The 26,643-nt window shown below is 37.1% G+C and overlaps 1 protein-coding gene across 4 annotated transcripts in view; it reads left to right on the top strand.

Moving 5' to 3' along the window:
• The first annotated feature begins 496 nt into the window (after positions 1 to 496).
• The window catches only part of Fas2 (fasciclin 2), an 88,289-nt gene continuing 62,142 nt past the window's right edge, over positions 497 to 26,643 (top strand). For all 4 annotated transcript variants that reach the window (XM_065237950.1, XM_065237949.1, XM_065237948.1 and 1 more), the window contains exons 1-6: positions 497 to 671; positions 7,950 to 8,116; positions 16,002 to 16,126; positions 16,200 to 16,495; positions 16,567 to 17,767; positions 22,922 to 23,105. In XM_065237950.1, coding sequence (XP_065094022.1) covers positions 535 to 671; positions 7,950 to 8,116; positions 16,002 to 16,126; positions 16,200 to 16,495; positions 16,567 to 17,767; positions 22,922 to 23,105 — 2,110 coding nt within the window. In that variant the 5' untranslated portion in view covers positions 497 to 534. The remainder of the gene's footprint in view (positions 672 to 7,949; positions 8,117 to 16,001; positions 16,127 to 16,199; positions 16,496 to 16,566; positions 17,768 to 22,921; positions 23,106 to 26,643) is intronic.

Raw genomic sequence — 26,643 nt, 5'->3', positions numbered from 1 at the left:
ATTGCAATTTGCAGCAGCTCCAAGAGTTCCACCCAATCTAGCGGTATTGGGCGGTACCATTCTTCTTATTTTTATGTGAAAATGTTTTAATAAAGTTTATTAAAAGTGTGATGCCACCAAGTGTTGCGACACCAGCAGCCGGAGTAGCTATTACGAGCTCGAGATTGTGTCGTCAGATAGTACTTCCAGGATAGTTTTTTTTTGCTGCAGTGCTTCGTACAAAGTTTGCTACGAAGGGACATCCTTAACGGAATTAGTTTGAAAGCCGCAGGGAGAAGGCTATAAACTTACAGGATGATTTTTTTTTTATCCGCGAAGTAGATAAAATTGTCAGCCATCGTTAATGGTGCTTTTAATATTATAGCGTTGATTGCGTTATAAAGTTGTGGTATGATTTAACCCCGATTACTGGAGGGTGAATTCATTTCCCTCGCTAAGAGCTTGGATGCATTTCAATGCAATCTCTCTAAAAAGTTTTTCCTCTTTCTTCTTTTAGGTTTTGCTCAATGCCAGAAGGTTCCAAGTTTGCAGATTATGCCTGCGGCATCCATTCAGCGCAAACCTGTGGGAGCTTCGCTGCTATTGACCTGCCAACCGGACGTTCCAGATAGCACATTGATTTCCGATCTGCGGTGGAGTGACAGTCGAAACATAACAATACCGCCCAAAGCGTAAGTATCTTTCCTGAGCCGAATTTTCCACTGTGCGCCTTATGCAGCCATTATTCCGTGCCATGTCAGAGGGTAATTGTGTGTGAAATAAAACGATAGCACGGGAAATTGTTTGAAAACAGAGCAATAGTGCGAGTGGATCTCACATAATTTCTTCGCGTCTGCTATTGAATTTTCCCGCAAGCAAAAGTTCATGTCATATTATTAACTCTTTCACGACGTAGATATTCTGAAGAAAGAAAACTTTGCCTTGCGCTTGCTATGTGGGTGCCTATGGGATTTCAAAAATAAGTGACACATTTTTGTATCGCACATACTATAGTATTCGACCCAAAAAGTTGCCCAAAACTGAAAATCGAAGATTTTTTGTTGAAATTGATTGAATGTTTACTAATAATATGTTGAATGTCAAAAAATTAGCAAAATATAATTCATGTTAAAATGCCATCGATGCATGATAAATCATGTCAGTTTTTATCGAGTGAGGAAATAAATTGCATTGTGTTATTAAATATATTTATATGCCACAAATTGTTTTATTTACTTGACAAAGAGAATGCAAATGCAAGCCCAAGTAACAATTTTGATTTTATGAAGGTTCTGTAGACCATGATTTAGATTTCTAGAATGCTATGAAACCTCTATAAAACTGGAAATGTTACTTGGGAGATGCAGTTGCACAAATCTTGAGGAAAAGTGAGTAGCCAAATGTGGTCATTTCTTGTGGATAATGTCATGACGCCAAATCAATTTTAAATCGGGCTCGAAATACATGCAATAGAATATGTTGTTTCCAAACATTTCTATAAAAAGTCGGGTTAAAACTACGTGTAAAGCTATTCTGTTCAGCATTCGCTTTTGCATACAGCAAATATTTTTTTTTAATATTATATCCAAGAGGATGCACTTCAACCATGTCGAAAATCTCATGTATTTTTTATGGCCACAAAAATAATCAATTTCAAAACAGCGTAATGTTAGCAAGTAATATTACACCATATTTTCGACACGATTGAAGTGCATCCAATTTGATGTGATATTAAAATTATTTTTTTGCTGTGTATATGGAAGTCAGTAAAGAAGGACTTATATTATACTTCACCCGTTCTGCTGGCAATAACTCGATTGGATTACATTTGGAAAACACAATCAGCAGGGTAACTCATTTGCTAATAAGCTACGCGATGCTGTACTGAATCGATTTTCAGGCAGGCCAAACATTGAGCTTAGTGTCTGCAATCAGGGGATCAAGAAGCTCCGATCTTCCGATGCTTACCGACGATAAAAACACTTGTAAACGGAATCATGATGGTTATCATTTGTATTACACATCATGATCAGCAACAAAAACGATAATCCACTGATATGATAACAATCACTATGTAATGTACCTTGAAATCTAGGAACTTGCTGTGTTCTGAAAAGTTGTTCTGGAGGTGAAATGCCCTACAATATGGATAATTTTGAAACAAGGATGACGTGTATGATCCGAAAAAGGATGTCCACCGCCATTTTGTAATCCAAGATGGCGGCCATTGGTTTCAGAAAAAAAAACTATGAAATAGCCTGAAATACGGATATTTTTGGAACCAGGATGACGTGTAGATGTCGAAAATCTATGTCCGCTGTTATTTTAGAATCCAAGGTGCCAATTAATGTTAGACAAATAAACTAATCAAAATTGTGGCGGACATCAAATTTCGACATCACACCAAATTTTGAAATCCTGTTCCAGTCAAATGAATTGCTGAATCGCGTCCAGCAAAACTAAGTTTATCTGAAAAATCAGTAATATGAAATTTTTTGCTGACGTTCCCCGTGAAAAAGCGAGTGATAGATTCTATCCTAATTTTCACGTTTCATACGATTTTGATGTTTGTTGTAACGTTTCCAACAAACATCAAAATCGTATGAAACGTGAAAATTAGGCCAAAATCTATCATTCACTCCTTCACGGTTTTTTTTTATTATTTCTATGTTCAAGAAGTTCGTCTATCAAAATATCATGGAAATTATATAAAAATGATGTTTACCATAAAGTAAGTATACTAAACTACTTAATCAACCTGAATTAAGTTGAAATGATTTATTTTTTCTCTGAAATTTACAGTTTTCTTCATTTGTAACGTCACCTAGGAGTCTCCTTAAGAAAGGAACAACAATAGCTCACCCAGGATGGCCGATCATAGATTCTTCAAAATATGTTTTTTTATGATATTTTTTTTAGAAATGCAAGTGCAAATTTAACAAATTACTATTTCCAACAATATGGAAAAGTAACAAAATATTTATTCCAAAAATGAGATGCCTATTTCTTGAAAAAAAAACAACAACCGAGATTTACTAATCTTTCATCAAAATTAGTCATCTTCCGTTTTGCTGGATAATCAGCAAAGTGCTGTCAATTTGGCATTGGATTGCATAGATTGCTGAACATTCAGCTAAGAAAAATCCAGCTAAATATTGTTGGTTTTCAGCGATACAAAATTAGTGTGTACCATCGGTGCTTGGCACTATTGGATTTGCACTTGTATAGCGATAACTACAATAACAATTTCTCTGTACATTCGGGACAAAATGCACTCCTAAGTTCGGGGCAAAATGATCCTTAATTAATTGAAAGTTCCACTATTTATACCCTTCAGAGTGTTGGAACACCCTCCAAAGGCGCGCCGCTTTGTCAGTCAAAATTTGATTCCTTAGCAACAAAAATAAGCAATGACACCGATAATGATCATGCATTAGAACCCTAGTCTTAACCACTTAAAACTATGGAACAACGAATTGAAGATTTTAAATCTGAATCCCGAATCCGCGGATTGTAAAAAACTTATTCTGCTGCCCCGTAACGTGGGTAGATCACCTTTTCGTGGTACGTTACGGGATGTAACGGGGAACAGGATTTTTCAGTAATCCAAGGAATACATCTTAGTCCTTGTTACTTTTTATGCCTTGTTGATAGCGACAAGACTCGGCTTTGCCCACCGAGGATGATCTTGAAACAAGGAAACAATGAGTTAGTTAGTCTTCATCTATGTGATTCCTAATCTTCTATTCGTTGATTTCTAGTTTGAAGTGGTTAAGACTAGGGTTCTGATGCATGGTCATTATCGGTGTCATTCCTTAATTTTGTTGCTAAGGAATCCAATTTGGACTGACAAAGGGGTGCGTCTTTGGAGGGTGTTTCAACAGTCCGAAGGGTATAAATAGCGGAACTTTTCAATTAGAGTCGGATCCTTGCGATAAATGCTAGAATGACAACTGTAAAAAATCGAATACTTTATCATTTCTTAATAGTGATGGAGTAATACGACATGCACTAAACTAAGGACACGGGATATATTACTATATATCAAATTACTGGTCGCAGTGGTTTTAGGTCTCGAACAGAGGAAAAAAACTTATTCTGCTATCAAATATCATAACAATAGCAAATTATGGTACTCTACACACCAAATTTAAATCACTGGAAATCAGCAAAATTTTGCTGATTTTGGACTTGACGAAAGATCAGCAAACCTTCCAGCAAAATAATGTTGCTGAAACTTCCAGCAATCCGAACTTCTGTCAAAATGACAACGTTTTACTGAATTTTCAGTAAATCTGTTATTGCTGAAGCTGCAGCACAAATGTTAATGACAGCGTTTTACTGATTTTCCAGCAAATTTTTACGAAATATTACTGAAACAACAGTAAATTTATTTATATCCGTTTCTACTGATTCTTCAGCAAGTTTCAGCTTCATAGTTCGGAACTAGCTGTCAAATTAATGTATTTTTTTTTAAATCACAAGCACACAAAAAACACGTTTTAAAGTACGATGCAGCAAATCATAATTTTATCTTTGGCAATTAGTAAATTTCAGAGTACTTTTTTTTATCCACGGGACCCGTGGGGCAATTTTACATATGCAAGAAAATCAACTTTCCTGCTATCCTCCAATTATATGCTTGCAAAAAAGAACACTGGAGCGCCTGCAAAAACATAATTTTATAGCTATAAATCAACTTACAATACAATTCTCGGCATCCCAGTTGTCTATCGCTTAAATTTTCATTGCTGGCTCCATGTATACACGAAACTTTATAATATCTCACAGTAAAAAAACAAATACGTACCGTGCCTGGAAGCACGGCAACGAAAAAACGTCAATGAAAAATTAAATTTGAAGTAGGCAAGTTTTTCCCGACTGTCATTTAAGTAGACAGGAAGTTCGGTTTACTGATTATCAGCAAATACTCTGACATTCGTCTGTTTGCTGGATGTCGGCAATGCCAAAAATGCTAATTCTGAATTCCAGTAAAATATTATTATGCTGAACCTATTTCAGCAAACTGTTTTGCTGAAACTCAAAATTTAAATTTGGTGTGTATAGCTGTTAACCCCCCCACATTCAGCATGAATCCAACATATCTTTGATTTTGACGTTTTGGTACCTATGGGATGTGATGTTTGGGTTCAGAGGAGTTTCAATGGAAAACATAACAGGTTGCTTCAATATTCTATCAACATGAAGGTATCGAAATGCGGCTTAGTAATATCTCCTTGTCATTAACGAACAGTCTGTGAAAGATTTCTCGATTACGTTTTTGCTAATACCATTTTGAGTCTACTCCGTAGCTGATCAGAAACTAGTAAAATTTCACAGAGAACCACATAGATGGAGCCTGGCATTGAATTTTCATCTTCAATATATAAGTTCACTTATTCATTCTATGTAAAGATCAGTACCGATGTCGACCACGGCAAAAATGGTATGACATTTCTAAACTGATTTTGCCGGCTACGCTACATTTTTGCACTCAACAGTAAACGAGCCTTTGCGGCGCTGGTGAACGTTTCTTCTTGTGTGCTTTTACAAGTGGTCAATCAAAACTGTAGGTACCTGTACACTTGCAGTCGTGCACACGCTGAAAAATTTCACATCGGATGATGGTTATGAAAAATTATCAACATTTACCAGCACTGACTGGTAGAAGGTCTTAGAGCCGCCGTCTGCCGCTGCAACTTACCGCTTTTTGCGGACACGTTCTTCATCCGTATTCACTGTCCGGCATGCTGCCGTCACCGTTAGGTTTCGTTCGTTTATTAATTTTTTATTTATTTTTTCTCCGTTGTTTTTTATGTGGACCAGTCCCCCCTCCAGACCGCAATCTCAACTTGTTGTATTAGTCGCCTATTGTTATTCCATTTTATTTTCTATGCGAGCAAGGGGCAGCGATGCCACAAATACAGATATTTTGATACTATAGCAATGTTATTAGCTTTAAAAAAATAGTTAATTTTTGGAACTACATATTTTTTTTTGCTAACAAACTTAGTATAGTACCTTACCTTATCAAAATAAACAAGGGGGTCCTAACTTTTTTCGTTTACAATCATCTCTATTTGCGGCATCAGTGGAAAGTAGTGGTGCTATTTGTGAAATATTCAAAATTCATCTAATATATTTATGTTTTGCTTATTTAGCCATTAAATCAAAATTTGAGAGGTCTCAAACAGCCTCAATCGTACATGATGCCCTGTTATCTCGATTTGCTTTAGCATGTAATAATCACAATACCATTCCGAAATTCCCGTCGGCCTAATTTGATTCCTATTATTTCGTTGTTTAGGACTAAATATTACTACCCACAGTACGATTCAAAAGGTCGAAAACTCCCAGCGAAGTAAGTGTGCATATTTATGAGTTTGATTGCTGTTGTTCTTCATCATCTCCTTTCATCCGTCTCTAAACTACACACATACATAGCCCCCAGCACGGTGGCAGCTTGAGGTTTTCGAATAAATGTAGCTGACGCTGATGTTTTAAGTTTAGAGTTTCCTCCCGCTGGAGTTTGTTCATGTGGAGTACAGTTTTCCATTCATTATGAACAAACCCTTATACAGGAATCCCCCGAATAGCGCGGTGGGTGGTTCATTCCAGTCACCACTGTTTCTCGAAGGTCCGCCAACCGATTGAGCTGATTTTTTGTAGGTGTCTAGTATATGATTGACACTATCGACAAACAAAAAAATCAGCACAATTGGTTGTAGGACAGCCGATAAATAGCGGTGGGTGGACTGTACTACCCACGGCGCTATTCGGGAGATTCCTGTATTCCCATCAATAACCATAATTCTGGCCAATTGCGTTAGTTTTTGTGTGAGCGATTTTCAATTTGTGTAGATATACTAACCATTGTGAGATAATTGTAATTCATATTCATTTAATCGAAATTGCTGTAATAGTCCAATTGTATCTCTTATACGAACACCTACCGCCAAAAGTTATATTAAATCTGAGCAAGTCATTTCACTATTAATTTGTTATACTTAATTGTTCATTGAATTTAGACATCCATCGTTTAACTGATGCTATGAAGATTTAACAACGAAGCACAACGCATACATATCAATCAGGTCTTTAAGTGTTTCACCTCAAAATGCATTAGTTCCGATGAAAATATGCGGTGTCGTGTGTGGTCATTAGAGCACTTTCGATCCAGAACATCAATCAAACTCTAATTATGTGCAAGCACGAACACTTGCTATCAATCTCTGTTTCTAACCTCTTCCTCTAATCGTCAGAATCGGTAGCAGTTCTGAACTGACCGTATGTGGGCACTTTTACGGCACTCGCTACAGTTCGTATAGGATGTCATCAGTAGACACTCTAGTATCTCTGTTCTTCCTGCTTCTCCAGCTAATCCTCACACTGCAAACAATCTAAATAACACATTCAATCACGTATCCGGTATCAGCACCACGTCGCAAAGGCACAACTTCTAATGAGCTGGCAAATTTCGGACGATCGATTTGTTTGTACTATCAGGAAACAAGGCCACTCTCATATGCCATAGAGTAGTTCTAGTAGTTTATATGCTTATAGCAGCTCTGATCGAAGACGCAACATTCACAAACGGTCGTTGGGAGCCATTTATCGACATACCCTGTACAATGTTCCCATTACATGTGTGTGCTCTTATCTCGATGCTGATGAGGATGTTCCTAATCATTGAGAACCGTTTGAGCCGGTCATCTTCAGGACTACCCATAACAGAAGCATTCTTAATCTAATTAAGAGTCTTTCTGCGTCCCCTCTTCAAATTCAGCGCAATACGAAACAGCCCATCATTTAATGAATACTGACAGTGCACTATCCTCTTCCACTCAACCATGTACAGAAACATAATCCCGAAACTTAACTGCCAAAACTTTTGTCAAACTTTTCCACTTCTATTGCATTATTATACACGTCGACTCTGAATCGTTCTTTCTCTCGCATTTCGTTCACAGGACGGGCCAATCTTCGCCACCGATATACACCGAGTCCATCTCAGGAGGGCAAGCATTGGCGCTGCTGTTCAACTCGCTGCAAGAGTCCATGGCCGGCACTTACTACTGTGCAGCATCCTACTCCGTCACTGAGCAACTGGCAGCATCCGTTCTGGTCGAGACTTACGGTAAGTTTGTTAACAAAGTTTTAGTCTATAAAACTGACTGCTACATGGAATTCATGCATATGCAATTTCGTAATGTAATAATGCCAGCGATTGCAATCGTAAGGACGGGTCGATCGTTGATGAGTAATTGAATCAAATTTAATTTATTAAAAATTGATACTAATTGTTTTGGTGTACTAACCAGTCTTATGGCATCATATGCATATTCAGGTAAAAAATGTGAACGACATCCTAAAGAAATTAGTCAGTAACTTAGTCAGTTTATTCCCGGAAATTATTGTTAAACAAGCTACAATTAAATAAAAATTATTATTCCCCTTACAGTTTTACCTGCTTTACTATCAGTCCCCAGAGAGCCAATAAATTCAAATTTGTGAGAGAAAATTAGCTCTCACGAGCTCAATCTCTCAACATGCCATGTTTTTTTATGACACTCGATTTGTGATCTCCCTTTCACAGATTACAAAATAGAGTACCGGACACTACAAAACATGACTGGTACCTCTATACATGCATTTATATTAACATTCGAAGTTCTTCCTTTTTTACACATTCTGCAAAAACGATAATTTGTGCCCCACCCCATTCATACAATTCGGCAGGAAGTCCTGTGAGGGATGAGTTATTTTGAGTGCAGAATGTTAATCTAAATGCATATATAGAGGTACCAGACATGTTTTGCACTGCACTGTCCTCTGTGAACAATTATCGCAAAACAGATTATATGTAGTTTCTGATAGATACCACCGCCAACAACAGTAGTGACATCTGATGGAAAATTAATGCAGAAGCTTGACAAAATGATTAATTGAGTTCGTTACCGGTGGTATTAAATGGTCAAAAGGAGGAAGTAAGGCGAAGAGAAAGGGGATGAGGAATATTCAAATAGGTCACGGCTTAGAGGTGTTCCGTGTCGGGCGCAGAGGTAATTGCAAGAACGATAACTGGATTTAGGAAGTACTCGGCGAGTAATTCGGATCTTGCGGGAGAGAGAGAGAGAGGGATGTCGAGTGGTTGTTGATTGGAAGCGGCATATGAGAAGCCGTGGAGCATTGTTTCTACTGATAGGTTGCCGACCGGTGAATTGTTTGGGTAAGGATTTACGAGGAGTGACCCTTCACATTCAGGCAGGGTTGACGTGATCGGGGCCGTGGGCTGGAGACGGAGGAAGGAAGATACGATAATGTTAGCCAGATTCCCCAGGGTTTTCCATTCAGAGTGCAAGGAGTTCAAATTGACTGACTTGGCCCACGGGATGGATACGAAACGTTTATTAAAAAGATCCTCCCAACTAAAACTAATTTCCTTCATAAGGTAGCATGAACAGAATCTTAAATTTCTTCAATTCATAAATGAAAAGTCGATCGAAAGCTAAGCGCTGTGCTACATACAATATTGACATATATTTACATATTTGAAGACTAGTATTCATTATTTTTATAGCAACCTTGTCGGTAAAAAATGAAATAAAATGATATAACAAAATTATATCATGATTATATCAACTTCTGTTATACATATACAGGCTATAAGGAAAGAGAGAGAGGGGTGCTATGTTGGGGGAGCAGATGATTTTTTAAATATTTTTACAACAATCTAAAAATAGAAAACACTCAAAAAATATGTTACTCAAAAACCGTGTTAAAAGTCCAGTTTATACCCTTTTTAGTTTTTACCCTAATGGGTTATTATGTAACAAGATGTGTTAAAAATATGATATAACCCTAACAATAGTTGTTATATTCTTGATAGTACGTAGAAGATTTCTTGTTATGTTTTTTGTTATTTTAACTACAAACGGTACATGTTTTATAACAGACCATGTTACGAATAATTTTATATCTCAGTAACATAGTGTGTATTATTTCTGATACTTCGTTCTGGTCGGGAATGATTAACCCCGTGAATACGCGTCATTCTTATATTTGAAGTCAGGCAGCTGCTGTTTCTCAGCATCGCATGCTTCCTCTCCACTGTTCTTCTCGGCATCCGGGTACGTCACATTCATCTCCACCACCTCTTCTTCCAGCACCTCCACCGCTTCCTATGTGTCTATTGTTTGACGATGCAGCTCCCACCAGCGTCGTACTGGTACTGCTCTCTACTTCATTCCGTTGTTGACTTTCCTCTTCCTATTGTTGTTTTACTGGCTGCTTCCGTTCCTTTCACCCTTGTCAGTAATTTATCCAATGTCCCTTCTATGTGTTCCCGCACAAAAGCGAACCATAACTTGACATTACCGAAAACCCTAATAAAAAATAACCAGAGACGAACGATAACCCAAATCATTGAACTATTCCACAAATGGTTTGGATGATACCCAGAACACGTCGTTAAGCAAATTAACCATACAATTTTTATTAGGGAATGGTTAAAAATGGTTTATAATCCCTGCTAAACTTTACCTGAAATGGTCATGGAACTTTACATGAACGCTTGTGTGATAAAGTTTTAACCTTATGTATTATGGTTCTTTGGAAGTGAACCTTACAAATAATGGGTTGTTAAGAACCATTACCATTCAAAATAGTTGTTTTCTTCATACATTTTCGGAGAGAGGACTATATTAAAACCTTTTTACTTATGGTTTGAGAACTTTAATGGTAATGGTTATGGTAGCCAGTAAGGTCCATTAATGGTTTAGTATTATCGGTCAACCTTACGTGGCATATATCGCGAATTGGTAATCAGTAATTTACAGGCAACCAATTCGCGATATATTCCACATAAAGTTGATGGATGTCACAAAACCAGCTATGAACCTTACCGACTACCATAACTATTATCATTAAAGTTCTCAAATCATAAATAAAATAGTTCCAATATAATTCCTTTCCCAAAAATGTATGAAAAAACAAGAATTTGAAATGGTAATGGTTCTTAACAACCCATTATTTGTAAGGTTCACTTCCAAAAAACCATAATACATAAGGTTAAAACTTTATCACACAAACGTTCATGTGAAGGGAGCAGGGATTATAAACAATTTTTAACCATTTTTGGTAAGGTGAAGTAATGGTTTGCATTTATGCGGGTTCCGATTGAGGTGGCGACTTGGGAATTTCCTTGTTTACGTCCATATATACACCCCGTACACATGTGTACATGTAGAGACCAAATCCACAGGGAATTTTTCCCAGATGACTCGCTTCACATCACCGTATTTACTCAGCACCAACGTTTTATCACAATCCGGGACATAGTATCTCAACCATTGATTTTAGAGCTATAGTTTGCTCGGAGAAGATTCTACATGTGTAAAAGCGCTGGTTTTGGTGTAGTTGTTTACGATATAAATACATATTTTTGCTGAACATTGCAACGTGCTATCTCGTTAAATAAAAAAAGTAGGAGGGTGGTGTACAAGACACAACCGCATTGTTGATGTAGGACTACGAAATTTTTGTTCGATTTTCTAGTTTGTTGTTTTGGATATTATTTTGGAATTAAGTGAATTTCATAGCTCAACTCTTTTGTAGAAAGTTGTGGTGGCCCTGAACTGTGATGGTTTCTTTATGGAAAGCTTTGCTATAATCACTGGACCTCGTGTTTATTCGCGTTTATATATATCTCTTGCGCAGGAAATCAGTTTGGCACGGCATTTGTGACCAGCATACCTTCCGGTCGCATGAAACAGGTTAAAATTTGCCCAAATCTGCCAATAAATTTGTTTTGCATTTGCTTATAGCAAAATAGTGAACTTTTCGTGAACATTAACGCCAAAGAACTCACCAACACACTTTTTATTACATGCCTCATGCATGCGATTTGGTGTACAGCACACTTCTTCCGATATTTTGATCACCTTATAGAAAAGGCGATGGCAGTTGAATATCGGGAATTGGAATTCAAATTATTCTAAAAAATATATTTATATATTTGTATACTGGTTCAAATTACAGCTGGGAAGATAAAACTTTCATTTTGCAAATTGAAGCTGCTGTAATGTTTTATCGAATAATTTACCACTTCAATGAGGACTGTCGTCTGGCTCGACGTGGTGGTGTCAAGCATATCTCCGGTCTGATCTACGAGGAAACCCGAGGTGTGTTAAAGGTGTTCCTAGAAATTATGATCCGTGATGCCGTCACCTGTACTGAACACGCCAAGCGTAAAACCGTCACGGCGGCCATGGATGTCGTCTACGCTCTGAAGCGACAGGGACGCATTCTGTACGGTTTCGGAGGTTAAAACTTATCATCAACGTAACATTGGTGGCCCTGAAAGTTAGAAGTCATTTCAGAAAGAGTTAGAATAGAATTTATATAGAGTATCCCCTGCTTCCAAGTTTGGTTACAGGATCACAACTCTGGAGAGCAGCGGTGCCGGTGGTGTAGTCGTAACCGTAATTACCTCTCACTCAGGTAAGCGTAATTACCTGGGTTCAATCTCAGTCGGCGCCGCCGGGATGTTCTGAGGCATAACATCGCGATGCATCGGTTGGTCCCCGGTTCATGAGTTGATGGGTCGATAGGTAGGGTCCAGGTGTGGGTAGTATTGATGCTTAGCACGGAAAACAAGATCGACGGTAAACAAATCCAAGGAAAAAAACGGAGCGCATTTTGTGTGGTAGTTGGGGGCGTGTGGTTTTGAATTGGCAGCTAAATGTTCCGCAATTGCATCTTCCCTATTCGTACACGCCCAAAGATCGAAGGCGAATGTCACTTCGACTTGTTTCATCTAGGAACCATTCTCTGATGACTGTGTTGTAGAAGCAGCATATGCATGTACGTAATTGGTGGATTTGTTAGTTATTTTGAAGCGTTTGGACAATGCCTGAAATTCACCACTTTTTCAATAGTTTCAATTTGAAAATTAACAGTCAAAAGCATTGTTATCGATGCGTAGAAATGTTTCGGATCGACTGGTGATTAAATTTTTGAAATTGGTCCAGGGCAGCTAAGTTATTAACGTCTCATGATTTCATTTTTCGGTTTTCATAAAGTGTACCCCCATCTTCCCGAAAGACGTAGTCCTACGTCAAAAATATATTCCAAAATTAGACATTTGTAGGAGTTAGCTAGTTATTAAAATAACACATGTAAAGTCTCATATTGACAAAGTTTACATAATTGTAATTTCAGAATCCTGAATTTGTGGGGAAAATACCTTTAAATAATCGATTATTTAAGAATACCTTTTTTATTTCTAGAGATCGCTAGTTACTATGTTCTGCAAAAACATGTATTTTTACTTGCAAAACAGTTTGTAGAAGGTTCAAAAATGGTAGGCAATGAAATGTTGAAAACGTTAAACTAAATATTATGATTCTAAGGGGACGTTCACAAACCACGGTAGAGACAGTATATTTAATTTTTTATATTGATGATAGATGGGTTAATCGCCATACCTTCTACACCAAAAGGGGGGGACTCATAGCCTTGTCAGTAAAGTCACGGTGATATCAAGCCGCAGGCGGCAGGTTTGATTCCCGGTCCAGTCGAGGGAATCTTTCGGGTTGGAAATATTCTCAAATTCCCTGAGCATAGAGTATCATTGTGCTTGCCACACAATATACAAATTCATGCATTGGTATTGACATCGAAAGCTCTCAATTAATAACTGTGAAAGAGTATTAGAACACTAAGTTGAGAGCACGCTATAAGCTTATATGCGCTAAGCAATAAGCTTTAAATGCGAATAAGAAAAAGAAGTCTACACCAAAAGAAACGCTTCGGAATTAAAAGGAAATAAATCAACACACTCAAAAAGTTCTTCATGTTCTGAATGTTTTTTTTTTACTAACACCGGACACGAGTTCTCCTGGAGCTTCTTTCCTAGTTTCCGCAGAAGTTCTTGTCCCAGAAGTGTCCCTAAAATTTCTTACGAGGTTTCCTGGATGTTTATCTCTCGAAAGAGTCGGTCAGCATCCTCTGGAAGTTTCTTTCAACATTTTCCGGGAGTTTTTTTTTGTTGATTTCTCTAGATGTTCTTTCCAACCTCTCCAAATATTTTTTATCAGGTTCCACTGGAAATTTTTCTTACTTTATTTATAGTTCTAAACATAGTATATTTCCTGGGAATGGAAGCTAGTGAAACTGTATGCGTATTTAGCATGCCCATTTTTTAGCTTTTTCCCAGGAAACCGAATTCCTAGAATTGGGAAACGTGATTTTGGTAAAATTAGCGAAAATTGAATGTCAGGATGTGAAAGAGACGATCCAGTCCATGGCTTAATGTCCCTAACAAAATTGTAAAAGTGTATTTCAACAATATTACATTATTTCTCAGCATGGAATCCGCTTGTATACTTCTCATCTCCGGAGAATCCAGTAACAAATCAAATTTAACAAATTGTTAACTTTATCGATAGCTTAGAGATTTCAAATGTTTGAAACTCAAACACTGTTTAAAATTATTGAAATCTCTAATTTCAGATAGCTAGGTAGGATTTCAATTGTTTTCTAAAGTCCAGGGGTTTAAAAATATTCTTGCCTCATGGACAATCATACAATTAACAATAATCTTTAATATCGTTTACAAAATAATATCTTATAACTTTTTATCACTAGCATATTTACCCGGGTAGAGAAAAATAGCAAATCTAAAGCAAAATAATTTCAAATTTTAGTATCAATATATTATTAGGTTATAAAGTTGTGTGCTTTAAAAAGTTAAATAGTTATGATATTTTTTTTAATATGAATTCTAGAGTTAATTTTGATCTGGTAGCAGCACAAGCTATGTATATGGCAATACATTGGTTAATTTAAACAACATATAAATAGCTTGATGATATATAATCGCAAAATGAGATATTAATTTGCTTTGATTTTTGTTATTCTTAAGATTTGGAAACAACTGACTTAAATATGACTCAGTTATGCTCCCATATATTTTTTTTTATATTATTATTGATATTTTACTGCTTATATCAATCATACTAATAGCAACTTTTGATGTTCTGTTCCCCAATTTTAATAGTAAAACTTGCTATTGATTTGATATCCTTCTCTACTCGGGTAGGCTGCATAGGTTTTTTTTTTTGTGTGACAGTGTTTCAATAGTTCAAATGGAACCATAACCAGAAAACCTTACTAAAACTTTGAAATATAAAGCCAGATCAAATCATCTTCTATCCTCAACGTAACTTCTGACGGTCCCAATCATGCAACATCCGATATGATATTTAGGACATGTCATAGCCAAACCAAAACCAATTACACATTATCTCAACGAGCAGCCGCTAGCAAAAATTCCACATGCGTCCAAAACTTTGCATAGCTGAATTCTAATAGCTGCGGCATGTCAGTAAAACTATTTAACAATCCAGCAATTTTAATAAATTTCCACACGTTCGCATCCTCCCCTGCCCCCGCCAGTTTTTCTATAACAAATCTCTCCACCAGCAAGGAACGTGAAACCACGCACGCTGGCGGATGGAATGTATGATCCCGGGAAAATCATCCCACATTTCAACCAAAAATTTACCAGGAAAACTTTAATTTCCATGGATATGGATACTTGCATTCACGATATGAGAACGTTTGGCATGCTACACTATGTTTTATGGCAAATATTATGCCCAGCAGTCTCGTCTCTTGCTGGCCACGTTATCCATCGCGCTCATGATGCTGTGTGCATATCGAACAGCGCATGAATACGGTTAAGGGCATTGGGTACATTCTGCTGGCGCTATGAAGGATGCAATTGTCATGCCATACGCAGCCGGTCCAGTGTATGTATGCTCGGGTTGTGTAATAAACGATAATCGGTGGTTGCTTCCTTTGTTCATTCCTTTGTTCTAAATCGCAGTGTCTGAGCTCAGCCCAAGAACACCGGTACGGATTTGAAAATTGAGCGCATAGAATTACCATAGCAGTGAAGTGTAGAGTCCTATAGTGTTGCTGACCGCAGTTATTTTACTGTTTCTCTGTCCTTGCAGTTGCCATCACGTGGAAGGATGCTCCCGAGGATCAACGGCCAATCCTGGGTGATGACTATATCGTTCGTTGTGAGGTGTACGCCAATCCGCCGGCCACTGTGGACTGGCTTCGAGATGGCGATCCGGTAAGTCGTGCAATAACCACTAGCTGGCACATTCCAGCTTCCATTGCATGTGATAATAATGTGCGTTTTGCAGATTAAATCCAGTGGCCGTTACGTTATTGAGAACAGAGGATTGCTGATTCGGAATGTGTCAGAAAGTGACGACGGTTTGTACACATGCCGTGCAGCAGTGATATCAACTGGTGAATTGGCCAAAAGAGTCATTCGCGTAGAGGTTCAAATCAAGCCAGAAGTACAAAAGTTACCAATGGTACTAAACGCCGTTGAGGGACAATCGTTCTCCTATATGTGTAATGCCACTGGCAAACCAGTACCTGAATTCCAGTGGATTAAGAAAAGCACGCAGCAAAATGTTGCTGATATTGATAGGTTCGTGGGAGGAATAATATTGTTTTTATTTGTATTTTTTTTTATTTACTATGAATTCATTTTCAATTTAGGTTCTCAGTAAATGCATTGACTGGTCAGCTTGACATAAGCCGAGTAGAACAAGACGATCATGACACTTACACTTGTGTTGCAAAGAATGCCGCTGGCATTTCAGAATCTACCACCAAATTGAACGTCTTAATTCGTCCAAAGATCATCGAATTCATGAATATCACGGTACCTCAAGATGAAGAAGCCGTTCTTGCTTGCAAAGCATTCGGTAGACCCCCGCCAGAAATTACATTCCGGAGATATGGAACAACTGAGGAGTTCACCGTTGGACTGCAAGTCAGCGACGATCGCATCGTTCTAGATTTGGATACAAATACGGAACGGGGCGAAACAATTGGAAATTTAAGATTTTCCAAGCTTGATAAGACTGATGACGGTTTGTACGATTGCATAGCCAGAAATCCAGGAGATGTCGCGTACAAAGTTGGTCACATCACTGTCGAATATAAACCAAACTTCGACCACATGAAGGCGCTACCACCGGTATATACATGGGAACAGCGTCCAGCAAATCTAAGTTGCTTTGCACAAGCCATTCCCAATGCCACAATCGAATGGCGGTGGAATGATCGACGTATTTTAGATTTGTCCGACTTTAATATGAAAATTGAAGAGCAAGGTGTCCGAAGCGATCTGATCATTACTCCGCGAGAGCAGCGGTACTTCACCAGCTACAAGTGTGTTGCTACGAATCGCCTTGGACGCGAAGAGCACGTTATGGAGCTCCGTGAAGCACGCATTCCAGATGCAATTGTTCAGGCTAAACCACGATCGGTCAGTGCTACGTCCATGACATTCGATATTATTCCACCAGCAGTGCAAATGGGACTACCAATTACTGCCATATCGGTGCAATACAAGGAAGAATTCAATCCAGATTGGAACAATGCCATAAACCGAACATGGTCACCGGATAGTCCTTACATCGTGGAAGGCTTGAAACCTCAGACGTCGTTCAGTTTTCGTTTTGCCGCACGGAATGTAGTGGGACTTGGCCCGTGGTCTGCCTATATAGTGCATTCTACACCCAAACGATCCGAACCAGAAACACCGAAAACATTGCACGTTCCGATCCAAGAGGAGAATGAAGAAGACGATGCCATCGTGGCGTCACCGTACGCAGATCATTTCGAGCTGCGGTGGAACGTGCCGGTTGACAATGGCGAACCGATCAACTTCTATCGGGTGAAATACTGTCCGGTAAGTTAATTTAGTTTTGGAATATGCTATCATTTCATCAAGTTGATTTTTCAAGTCTCGAAACTTTAAGGCCTCCCTTGGCCCAGTCGGTAATGGCGCCGCTACAAAGCAAGACCATGCTGGAGGTGGCTGGGTTCAATTCCCAGTCCGGACTAGAATTTTTTCGGCTTGGAAATATTTTCTCGACTTCCCTGGGCATGATTGTACTGGCCACACAATTATACTAATGGAAAAATGGTACAGGCATCGATAGCTCTCAATTAATAACTGTTGAAGTGCATCATCTAGAACACTAAGTTGAGAGCACGCAATAAGCTAATATGCGATATCATCTTTTCCAAAATTTGCTGATTTTGGACTTGATGAAAGATCAGCAAACTTTCCAACAAAGTAATGCTGCTGAAACTTCCAGTAATTCAATTTTCTGTCAAATGACAAAATTATACTGAATCTTCAAGGCGCACCAGAAGAATAATTGACTGTGATTAACTGATTTTTCAGTAAATTTTTGGAAAATATTATTGAAACTACAACAGTAAATTAATTTTATTCTGTTTCCACTGATAGCATGGTTTAGTTGTATGTTACAAATTTTTTTATTTCTTTTCTTCAATATATAACACTATATAACTCTTCAATAAATACAATAAAAGTACTATACACTTGAAGACACATGTCATTAGTAACTACCGTTTATTGAAACGACCCTCTCGCTAGGGACCTTGCAATTTGGTGGCAGCTTTGGTGGTTTCAATTCGGTTCAGGCTGGCAGCAGCATGTCACGTGGATTAATTTCATTAAAACCTTCCATTTAGCGTTGCATTTCGCCAGTAGTTATTGACGTCATGATCTCGTCAAGCATAAGCTCGTAGCTTTCAAAGCCCTTCATACTACTTCTGCGTCCGCGGAGAAAATGGGGAAATGTCTTCCGAAACTGAGCGCGAAAGAGCCACTGGGCAATAACACCATTTGGTGAGATTAGGCAACTTCAAGAAGTGTTTGAAACTGCAATAATAATGAAGAATAATGAAACGGTGTTCCAAATAAAAAAAACTGCTTACCTTTGGATTTGTTCTGAGGTTGAATATTTTCGGAATCGTGGCATTGAAAAAAGCATCAATGACAATGATAAAATGTGTTGTCAAGCGTAGACAGGATTTGCGCGATATGTCATTTAAGTAGATAGAAAGTACAGCTTACTGATTATCAGCAAATTTTTTGACGCTTGTCTTTTTTACTGGATTTCAGCAATGCTTAAAATGCTAATACTAAATTCTAGCAAAAAATTGTTTTGCTGATCTCATTTCAGCAAACTTTTTACCTGAAACTGAAAATCGAAATTTGGTGTGTACAATATTTAATTCTATTCACTCTAACTAGTATGCGTTTTCCAAAAAATTTCCAATTCCTACACCTCTTTTTCCAAGTAAAATTTAAACATATTCTACACCTCTTTTTCTAAGTGAAAATCTCTTTAATAAAAGAGAGAAAAAAAAAGTTATTTCAGTTAAGTTTTTTAATTGTATTAGGTTTTGCAATGTTTAAGGGCTTCAGGCTCTTGTTTTTTTCTCGAGATACGGAAGATTTTCAATATTTCTTAATACAAGATCATGATAGTTACTTCAACTTCGATAATTTGCCATTTTTCTATGCTAAGTATCCAAGATATTTTATTGATGATCTTCAAAATTGGTTGAATTTAATGAATTTGACGGTTTTATTTTAAAATGAAAGAACAGAATGTGATCTAAAGAAAAGTAAATTTTATATATAATTTTATAGAAGGATTTCTTTTTCTGTTTTATACTAAATACAAATGAAAACTTCTTATTGGAATTTCGTTTCATTTTCTATTTATTGCGCATTTTACATCCAACTGGAGAAATAAGCGCCTTTTCATTTATTAAAAAGTGATGCAAGCAAAAAGTGCTCCGAAGACATCAAAACGATTTGACGGAAACGTGCACTTTTAACCCACTTTTTGCATTTTTGGAGCAGTCCAGCCTCCGATTCAATCAGCAATAGGTACACCGAAGTCTGTTTTTTTTTTTTAAATAACGCGGTTAATTTACAGCGATTTTTTAAATGATGATGTTAAAGAGCTACAAAATCCTAAGTGATTTACAAGGGAATGTACTAAGTGAAAAAAATTCAAATTTTAGCACTTTGGATAGGTTCAGTGGACATCTTTTGGGGCCATATAGAAGGTTATTGTCTTCGGTAAAGTTAATAAGGCCATCAACACCTACCAGTTGGGGGGCTATCAGTATCCGATTTATTTAGGAAATTTGAAAAAAAAATGACATGACAAGAAGAAGGGAAAATAATGAGGAACATTGAGAAGGCGTCAATAATTAAAGTAACAATAACACTCTAAAAAACAGCTCCATGGAAAGTACGCCAGTGAGACTAGAGCGGTAGTGGGGTGGAAATGCCAGTGTAGGTATGGAATTATGGAACTGCGTTTCATGGTATTCATGCATCTGGAAGAGTTTTTTTATAGTAATGCCAAACGTCCTTTATGCCAAATTATTTTATGTCAAATGACATTCTCGCACTTTTTATCTATGTGTCTGCGGAAACGACTTGCAGCAATTTATATGTGATCGTTTGGCTCTTTAAAAACTGTTTATTCACGTTCAAGAATAGTTTCTAATTATTTTTCAGTTACAGGGTTTTGCTACAACTGATTTTTTTTTATAATGTTGTAACGATAAATTGTCATATGATGTTGTAAACATGATTTGTAGTGACCCGCTCTCACGTCAAGGACAACTGTTCTTTAACGTACAACCAAACAAAATTTTAGTGGACAAATTGCAATGAAAACAATAAATCTAGATTATGGGAATGCTTCCTCGCAAACGAGTATTGTACTTTCGAATTTATTGATACGTAGAAAACGCTAAGCGTTCCCGATCAATTACAAAATCTTCATCCATACCTGGTGGCAATAACGCTCAGTAAGGTAAAATTTCAACATCACACCAGCATGGAATCAACACTCAAAAGCCATGAATATTCACATTTATCATTGATATATTCATATATGGTAGAATATTCAACAAAGTTCCTGATCTATCTATGCTGATATGGCAACTAGTACAAAAATACATATAATAAAAATACATGATATGGCAACTAGTACGAACAGCTTTTGGAAATGAATTCGGGGTAATGGCCATTCGGGGCAATGACTTTCGGGGTAGCGTACTATTCGGTGTAATGTCGTTTGGGGCAGTGTGCCATTCGGGGTAACGGCGTTCTGGGTAGTTTCATTCGGTGTAATGATGTAGAGTCAATCAGGGTTGCTTCCACTCACTAGCTATAAAAAATATTTTTCGGAATTATTCAATCATTAGATGGTGTAAAATATGTGTTTGACTCATAAAACCTGTCAATTTTGCTCTCAGAGCGTCACAATCAGCGATCTTATGATTCGTGAGCGTTCACTCAGAGTGAGCGCTCACGAGTCGAAAAATCGCTGATTGTGACGCACTGAATGCAATATTGACAGATTTTATGTGTCCAACATATACTTCATGACCTCTTCTTGTAACTTACAAGTACTAATTAGCATTATACTATTTCATGATTTCATAATTCCGAAAAACATGTTTTTATAGCAAGTGAGTGGAAGTAACCCTGGAGTCAATCTATCAGGTTGGAAATTTTCTCGGCTTCCCTGGGCTCAGAGTATCATTGTGCTTGCCACACATTATACGCATTACATGCATTTGTTGGCATTGAATGATCTCAATTAATGACTGTGAAGCTGCAATTAGAACGCCAAGTTGAAAGCCGGCAAAATGCGCGCTAAAGAAGCGTAAAAAACCTTGAAGAAGAAGACTTACATTATACCTTGAATATTACACTAAAAACCTTTAATATTTCTACAAGCCCGAAACGTTTTCATTTTCCATAGGACAAGATACCATAAATGAGGTCAGAGATCTAAAAAAAAAAAACTAGGAATGTCCCAGAGTTTGGCATTTGACGAAAACTTTTCGTGTCAGCAATTTATAAAATTTCTCCATTCCTGGGATATTGAATTCACGTCCACAAAGGATTTTTATCACATTTCTCGTTTCATAGTGTTAAACAGTTTTATCATCATAATTATTTAGAGAATACTTTGTAGTGTCAGCCTCTTTAAACTTATCCATGTTCAAGAACCATGTTTATGTTCTAATCTGTGTGATTTAAATGCGCAATAATTAAAGTAAAATTTCTCGCAAAGTTCAAGAAAGTGCGAAAAACATAATCTTAATAATTTTTCCATGTAATCTTCGAACAAAATGGTAGTCCGAGAATTAAAAGGTTGGAAGTAAATTACAAAACTTAATCTATCAGTTTGGCCTAGTGTCCTTCCCATAATTTACATGTAATTTAGATACATTCCAAAGTTTTGAAACTTTTTAGATTATTTCAAATTCCAGTTTTCAAAAAGTTATCTAAATTATGTAGCAAAATTTGACATTTTGTTGCGATCTTGAAACTCACTGAAATTCAGTGGGAGAAGAGGGTTTCCTGTGGATTTCTCTATTTATAATAAAATGCCTTATATATTTTTTTAGTTACAGCATTTGCTGAAATCAATCATGCGGTTTTCCTTTTTTAACATAAGCAATGTGTATGAAACCGGGAAAATATCTTGAACACCCATTTTCTAAATTCAGTGTCCACCCTGAAAATCATAAGTTTTACCCTCATGCATCTAAAACAATTCAGAAAATTGAATATCCTCCCACCATAAGAAAACCCCTTTTATTCCCTTTACGTTCATTGGCACCTTAGTATCCACCATATGCTTACATCAACTGCAATGTCAAATTCAATTATCTCTTGCATAATATTTGCCTTAAGACAAAGTGTGCATTGTTTTAAAACTAATTGATAAATTTCATAAATCAATCAAGTTTTCCATAGATCTGCAATTACTGATGAAAAATTAGTATTAAACAGGACTTTGAAAAGGTACTTTACAAAAATTGTTCAACTGATTTTTTTTTCTCTATAGTATAGTTAACATCTCAATTTGACTATTTTCTCCAATATATTTTGGAAACATTTTAGTAGTGAGATGTGGAGTGCAATGAAACAAAAAGTATTATTTTTAGTCACATCTTTCACTGATTGTTCTTATTTCGACAGGGTTCCAAGGTCAACGGCGTGTGGACCGAGCTGGAAGGTGCCTGCCTAGACGAGGACATCCCGACTGCGACGCACTACGAAATGCGTGACCTGCAGGCTGACACCTACTACCGGATAGAACTGATGGCGCACAACGCTATCGGTTACTCGCGACCTGCTCACCTGCTGCTCAAGACTGCCCGAGGTGAGTCCAACAAATCGTTAGGCAGTATATATAACGTTTACCCGGCTGGATTCGGCTATTCACCAGCTACCGCAGCTGGCAGCTTCGCATCCCGGCCTACGGATGTTTTACTGTTGTTTGTTTACTCTGTGTGTAGTTTTGTGTTCATTTATCGCTTCTAATATTCACAACCACTACCAGTATGATACGCGTGACTTAATCACAAATGTGTGAACAAGTAATGTAAGGCAGTCGAATCGATCAAAGAGCAACCAACCATGCTGCGCGCCGAATGTTCAAACTTTGTCGCTTCTGCTAGGATCGAGTGAAAGTTATGCTGCTAACTTTCCCGTCGAGCTTGTGTGAACATAAAATCTACCATGATGTCTGTCCTGTTGCTCAGTTTATGTTTTCTCTACATCTTTGGCTTGCTTTTGTCTAAATTATTTTCACTTTTCATCGCACTTTTTTCACAAATTTAGCTTTAAGCTTCCAAGCGACATTTTATTCGACGTGTAGGCGACCGAAAACGTATCGAGCATCACATTCGATTCAGATTAATTTGCCTGCTTTAAAAAAAAAAAATCAAGAATGTAGGAAGGAAGCAATCGTAGTGAAGTATTACCTCTCACGTACTAGATTTTTTGTGCATCTGAAGAAATTTATCTCCTTATTTTCTCATTAATCTGTCTTCGCGTTATTTATAAGTTTTACGTACGACGAATAGCTGCATAGATTATACGACACAGTTTTTTTTCCAACGATCCATCGAAGGCAAGAAAAAGTTCATTTTATCAGAATAGGTTTTAATTAGATTTTTCAATTTTGTGTTAGTTTAAGGTTTAACTTATCGTTGTATAAGAGTCAAGGATAGAGAGGAAACGTAACGTTAAGTAATTCTAAATGATAAACACGCCTCTACATTTCCAATTGGTGATACGTACAAGACAGCAATAAAAATTAACGTCGAATATTCTGACATCAACTACAACAAAAACTGGCGTCTGCTTATCAATGCTAATTTCGAATGTCTCGTCTTCTAATTGGAACATCCTTTTGAATCCATTCACAAACGACACAAATACTGCTTTTTTGATCTTGCATCGAAATCCTTTACACTGTTTGCCGCTTTAGTTTCTTTCTCGATGCCATTCTAGTTGTACGATTTGTGCTCATTTCCGGTCAAGGTTTTTTTTTATTTGTGGTCAACATAATCGTTTTCTGTCCATGCGGCCTCCCAAATTGATTCTTTCATTATTTATTTCGATGACGTTTTCATCTTGCGGTTTCTGTTTCCATATATTGTAGAAGAATGACAACAACCTCCATTGGTTCGTGTTTGTTGTGAAAAAAAAAGTAATCCGGTTCATCCTCGCTACGTGTTTCCGAAGCTGCTTTCTCAGTAGTATATCTGTATGTTTGATCTAGCTATCTCTCATGGCGTAGGCAATGACTAACTCTTGATCATATGTCACTTGTACCAGACACACTTGTCAGAAGCTAAAATTCTCAGAGCCATTCTACTAATATGCATACATTCCAGCTGTCGATTCGACTTGTAGCACCAAGAAGTGATGAGATGAGTGAGCACATTTTAATTGATTTTAATCAACCGGAAACGTCACAATTGATTGCTCTGAGCATAGTGCACCCCGTTGAAGCCGCTTTCGGAGAAATTAATTGCCTGTGGTTGGGCCACAAATAGTGCTGACTTCACAAATGCCATCATTGACATAGTTTCGGAATGCCATGCTTGCACGATGATATTGGCACTGGAATCAATGGAAAAGATAGCTTCTTCACACTTACCTATTCAAAGAAGTGATCTCTCTCAAAAAAGTGCTTCTCATCTCACTAAATTGACGACCGCCGATTTATGATTTATATCAAAAATTCAACTAATCTGCACCATCACTAATCGATATTCATCTTGTGATGAGAAACGATTTTCTTTTCAAAAATGTCGAATTTTTTTAACAAATAAATGGTAAAGCTCATCAATCATCCGGAATTAACCCTCAGTGCATTTAGGTACACACACATACACATAGGCGAAAATCGTTTAACAGAGTCCTTTTTTCCGCTCGATTCACTTACTCACCCCCTGCCGTGCTTCCGATTCCGCAGGCACGTGCACACAGCACACATAAAACGAACACTTTCATTCACTCTGTCTGTACCTCTGATTCGCGCAGTTTTTGTAGGAGGGAAAATTAGTTTCCCTTCCGGTTTTTAGTATTCGTCTCTTTTTTTCTCTTTCTCTCTTTATGTTCGCGACCCATCCATGCACTAACCCAAAATTAAAAGCGGTCCAGCCAACTTTTTTCTCCTATCTCTGCTCCATCACATAAGGCGCACAGCTTGGCTACACGTCCACGGTAATCAAATTGGTGATTTTTTTTTTGAAGGAACGAAGCTATGTTTGAATATAATCGTAAATAACTGTATTGCAGATAGTTTCAAAAACGCAGAAACCATCAAATTATTGTATTTATGCAGCGGACCTATACCTTATTGGTATTTTAAAATGGAAATATTTATCGTTCCCGTTCCGTTGATACACAAGTTATTAACTCTTTTTTGTTTTGCCAATCCAAATTCTAGAATTAAGGTGGGTCTTAAATTTTAAGAATAGATTTAGATTTGCAAATATCAGTCAAGATAGAAAAAAAAAACATTTTAGGTCGCTGTTTAAGATTATTGTAGTTCAACAACAATTAAAAATAATGAAGTATTTCACTGACATTCAACAATAATATTTAGAAATTCTTTATAAACTTGATCAGACAATAATTATACTATTTTGCCAAAATTAGGCACACTTTATTTATGTATGCTTAAATGTTTATTTTTATGAAAAATATTGATTTTGTGATATAATAACTTTACTGAACTAAGTTTATAAAGAATTTTAAGTCAATTCGATTCGATGCGTTATGAAATATTTATACTAAAGAGTTATAAGTCTTGGTGACGTCTTTCTGTTGATATTGATTAATGAATTTTCTAACTCCGAAGTCTGAACATAGCATTAGCTTTCATCGCTAAGGAGGATAATAGAAAAATGATGCCATTGAAGTCATCCATTCAATTTTTTTTTTAATGCCTTGGAACATCAAAGAAACATGCATTTGCTAAATATATGCACTTTTTTAACGAATTTGTATCCTCAACGTTATGCACTACATAATTAATGGTTGTTCGACAAAAGGTCGACTGAGAAAAGGTTGAGAGGTAAAAATCTGAAATACAAAAAGTAGAATAATCAAAAAGTCAAAATGATGAATGCTGTCGAATGAAACTTACAGGGACAAAAGTTCGAAATGTCAGAAACAAGTCGAATGTACAAAAGGACGAAAAGTACAAAAGCTCTAAACGGACAAAAAGTAAAAAGTAAAAAAAAAAATGGCTGAAATGGCCATAAACTAGGTCTGATGAAGACAAATCGCAGTCACCTTCAGATTGCTGCGATGGATTTCAAATTGACCAACAAAACAATTTAATGCGTGACTCTCTCGCAACGAAGGTAATTGTTGATATTTATTTTTTCGTGTTTCGA

Source organism: Ochlerotatus camptorhynchus, unplaced genomic scaffold (assembly GCF_037179485.1).
Source record: "Ochlerotatus camptorhynchus isolate MF236.1 unplaced genomic scaffold, CSIRO-AGI_Acam_v1.1 ptg000665l, whole genome shotgun sequence".
Lineage (NCBI taxonomy): Eukaryota > Metazoa > Arthropoda > Insecta > Diptera > Culicidae > Ochlerotatus > Ochlerotatus camptorhynchus.
This window is presented reverse-complemented; position numbering and strand designations above follow the sequence as displayed.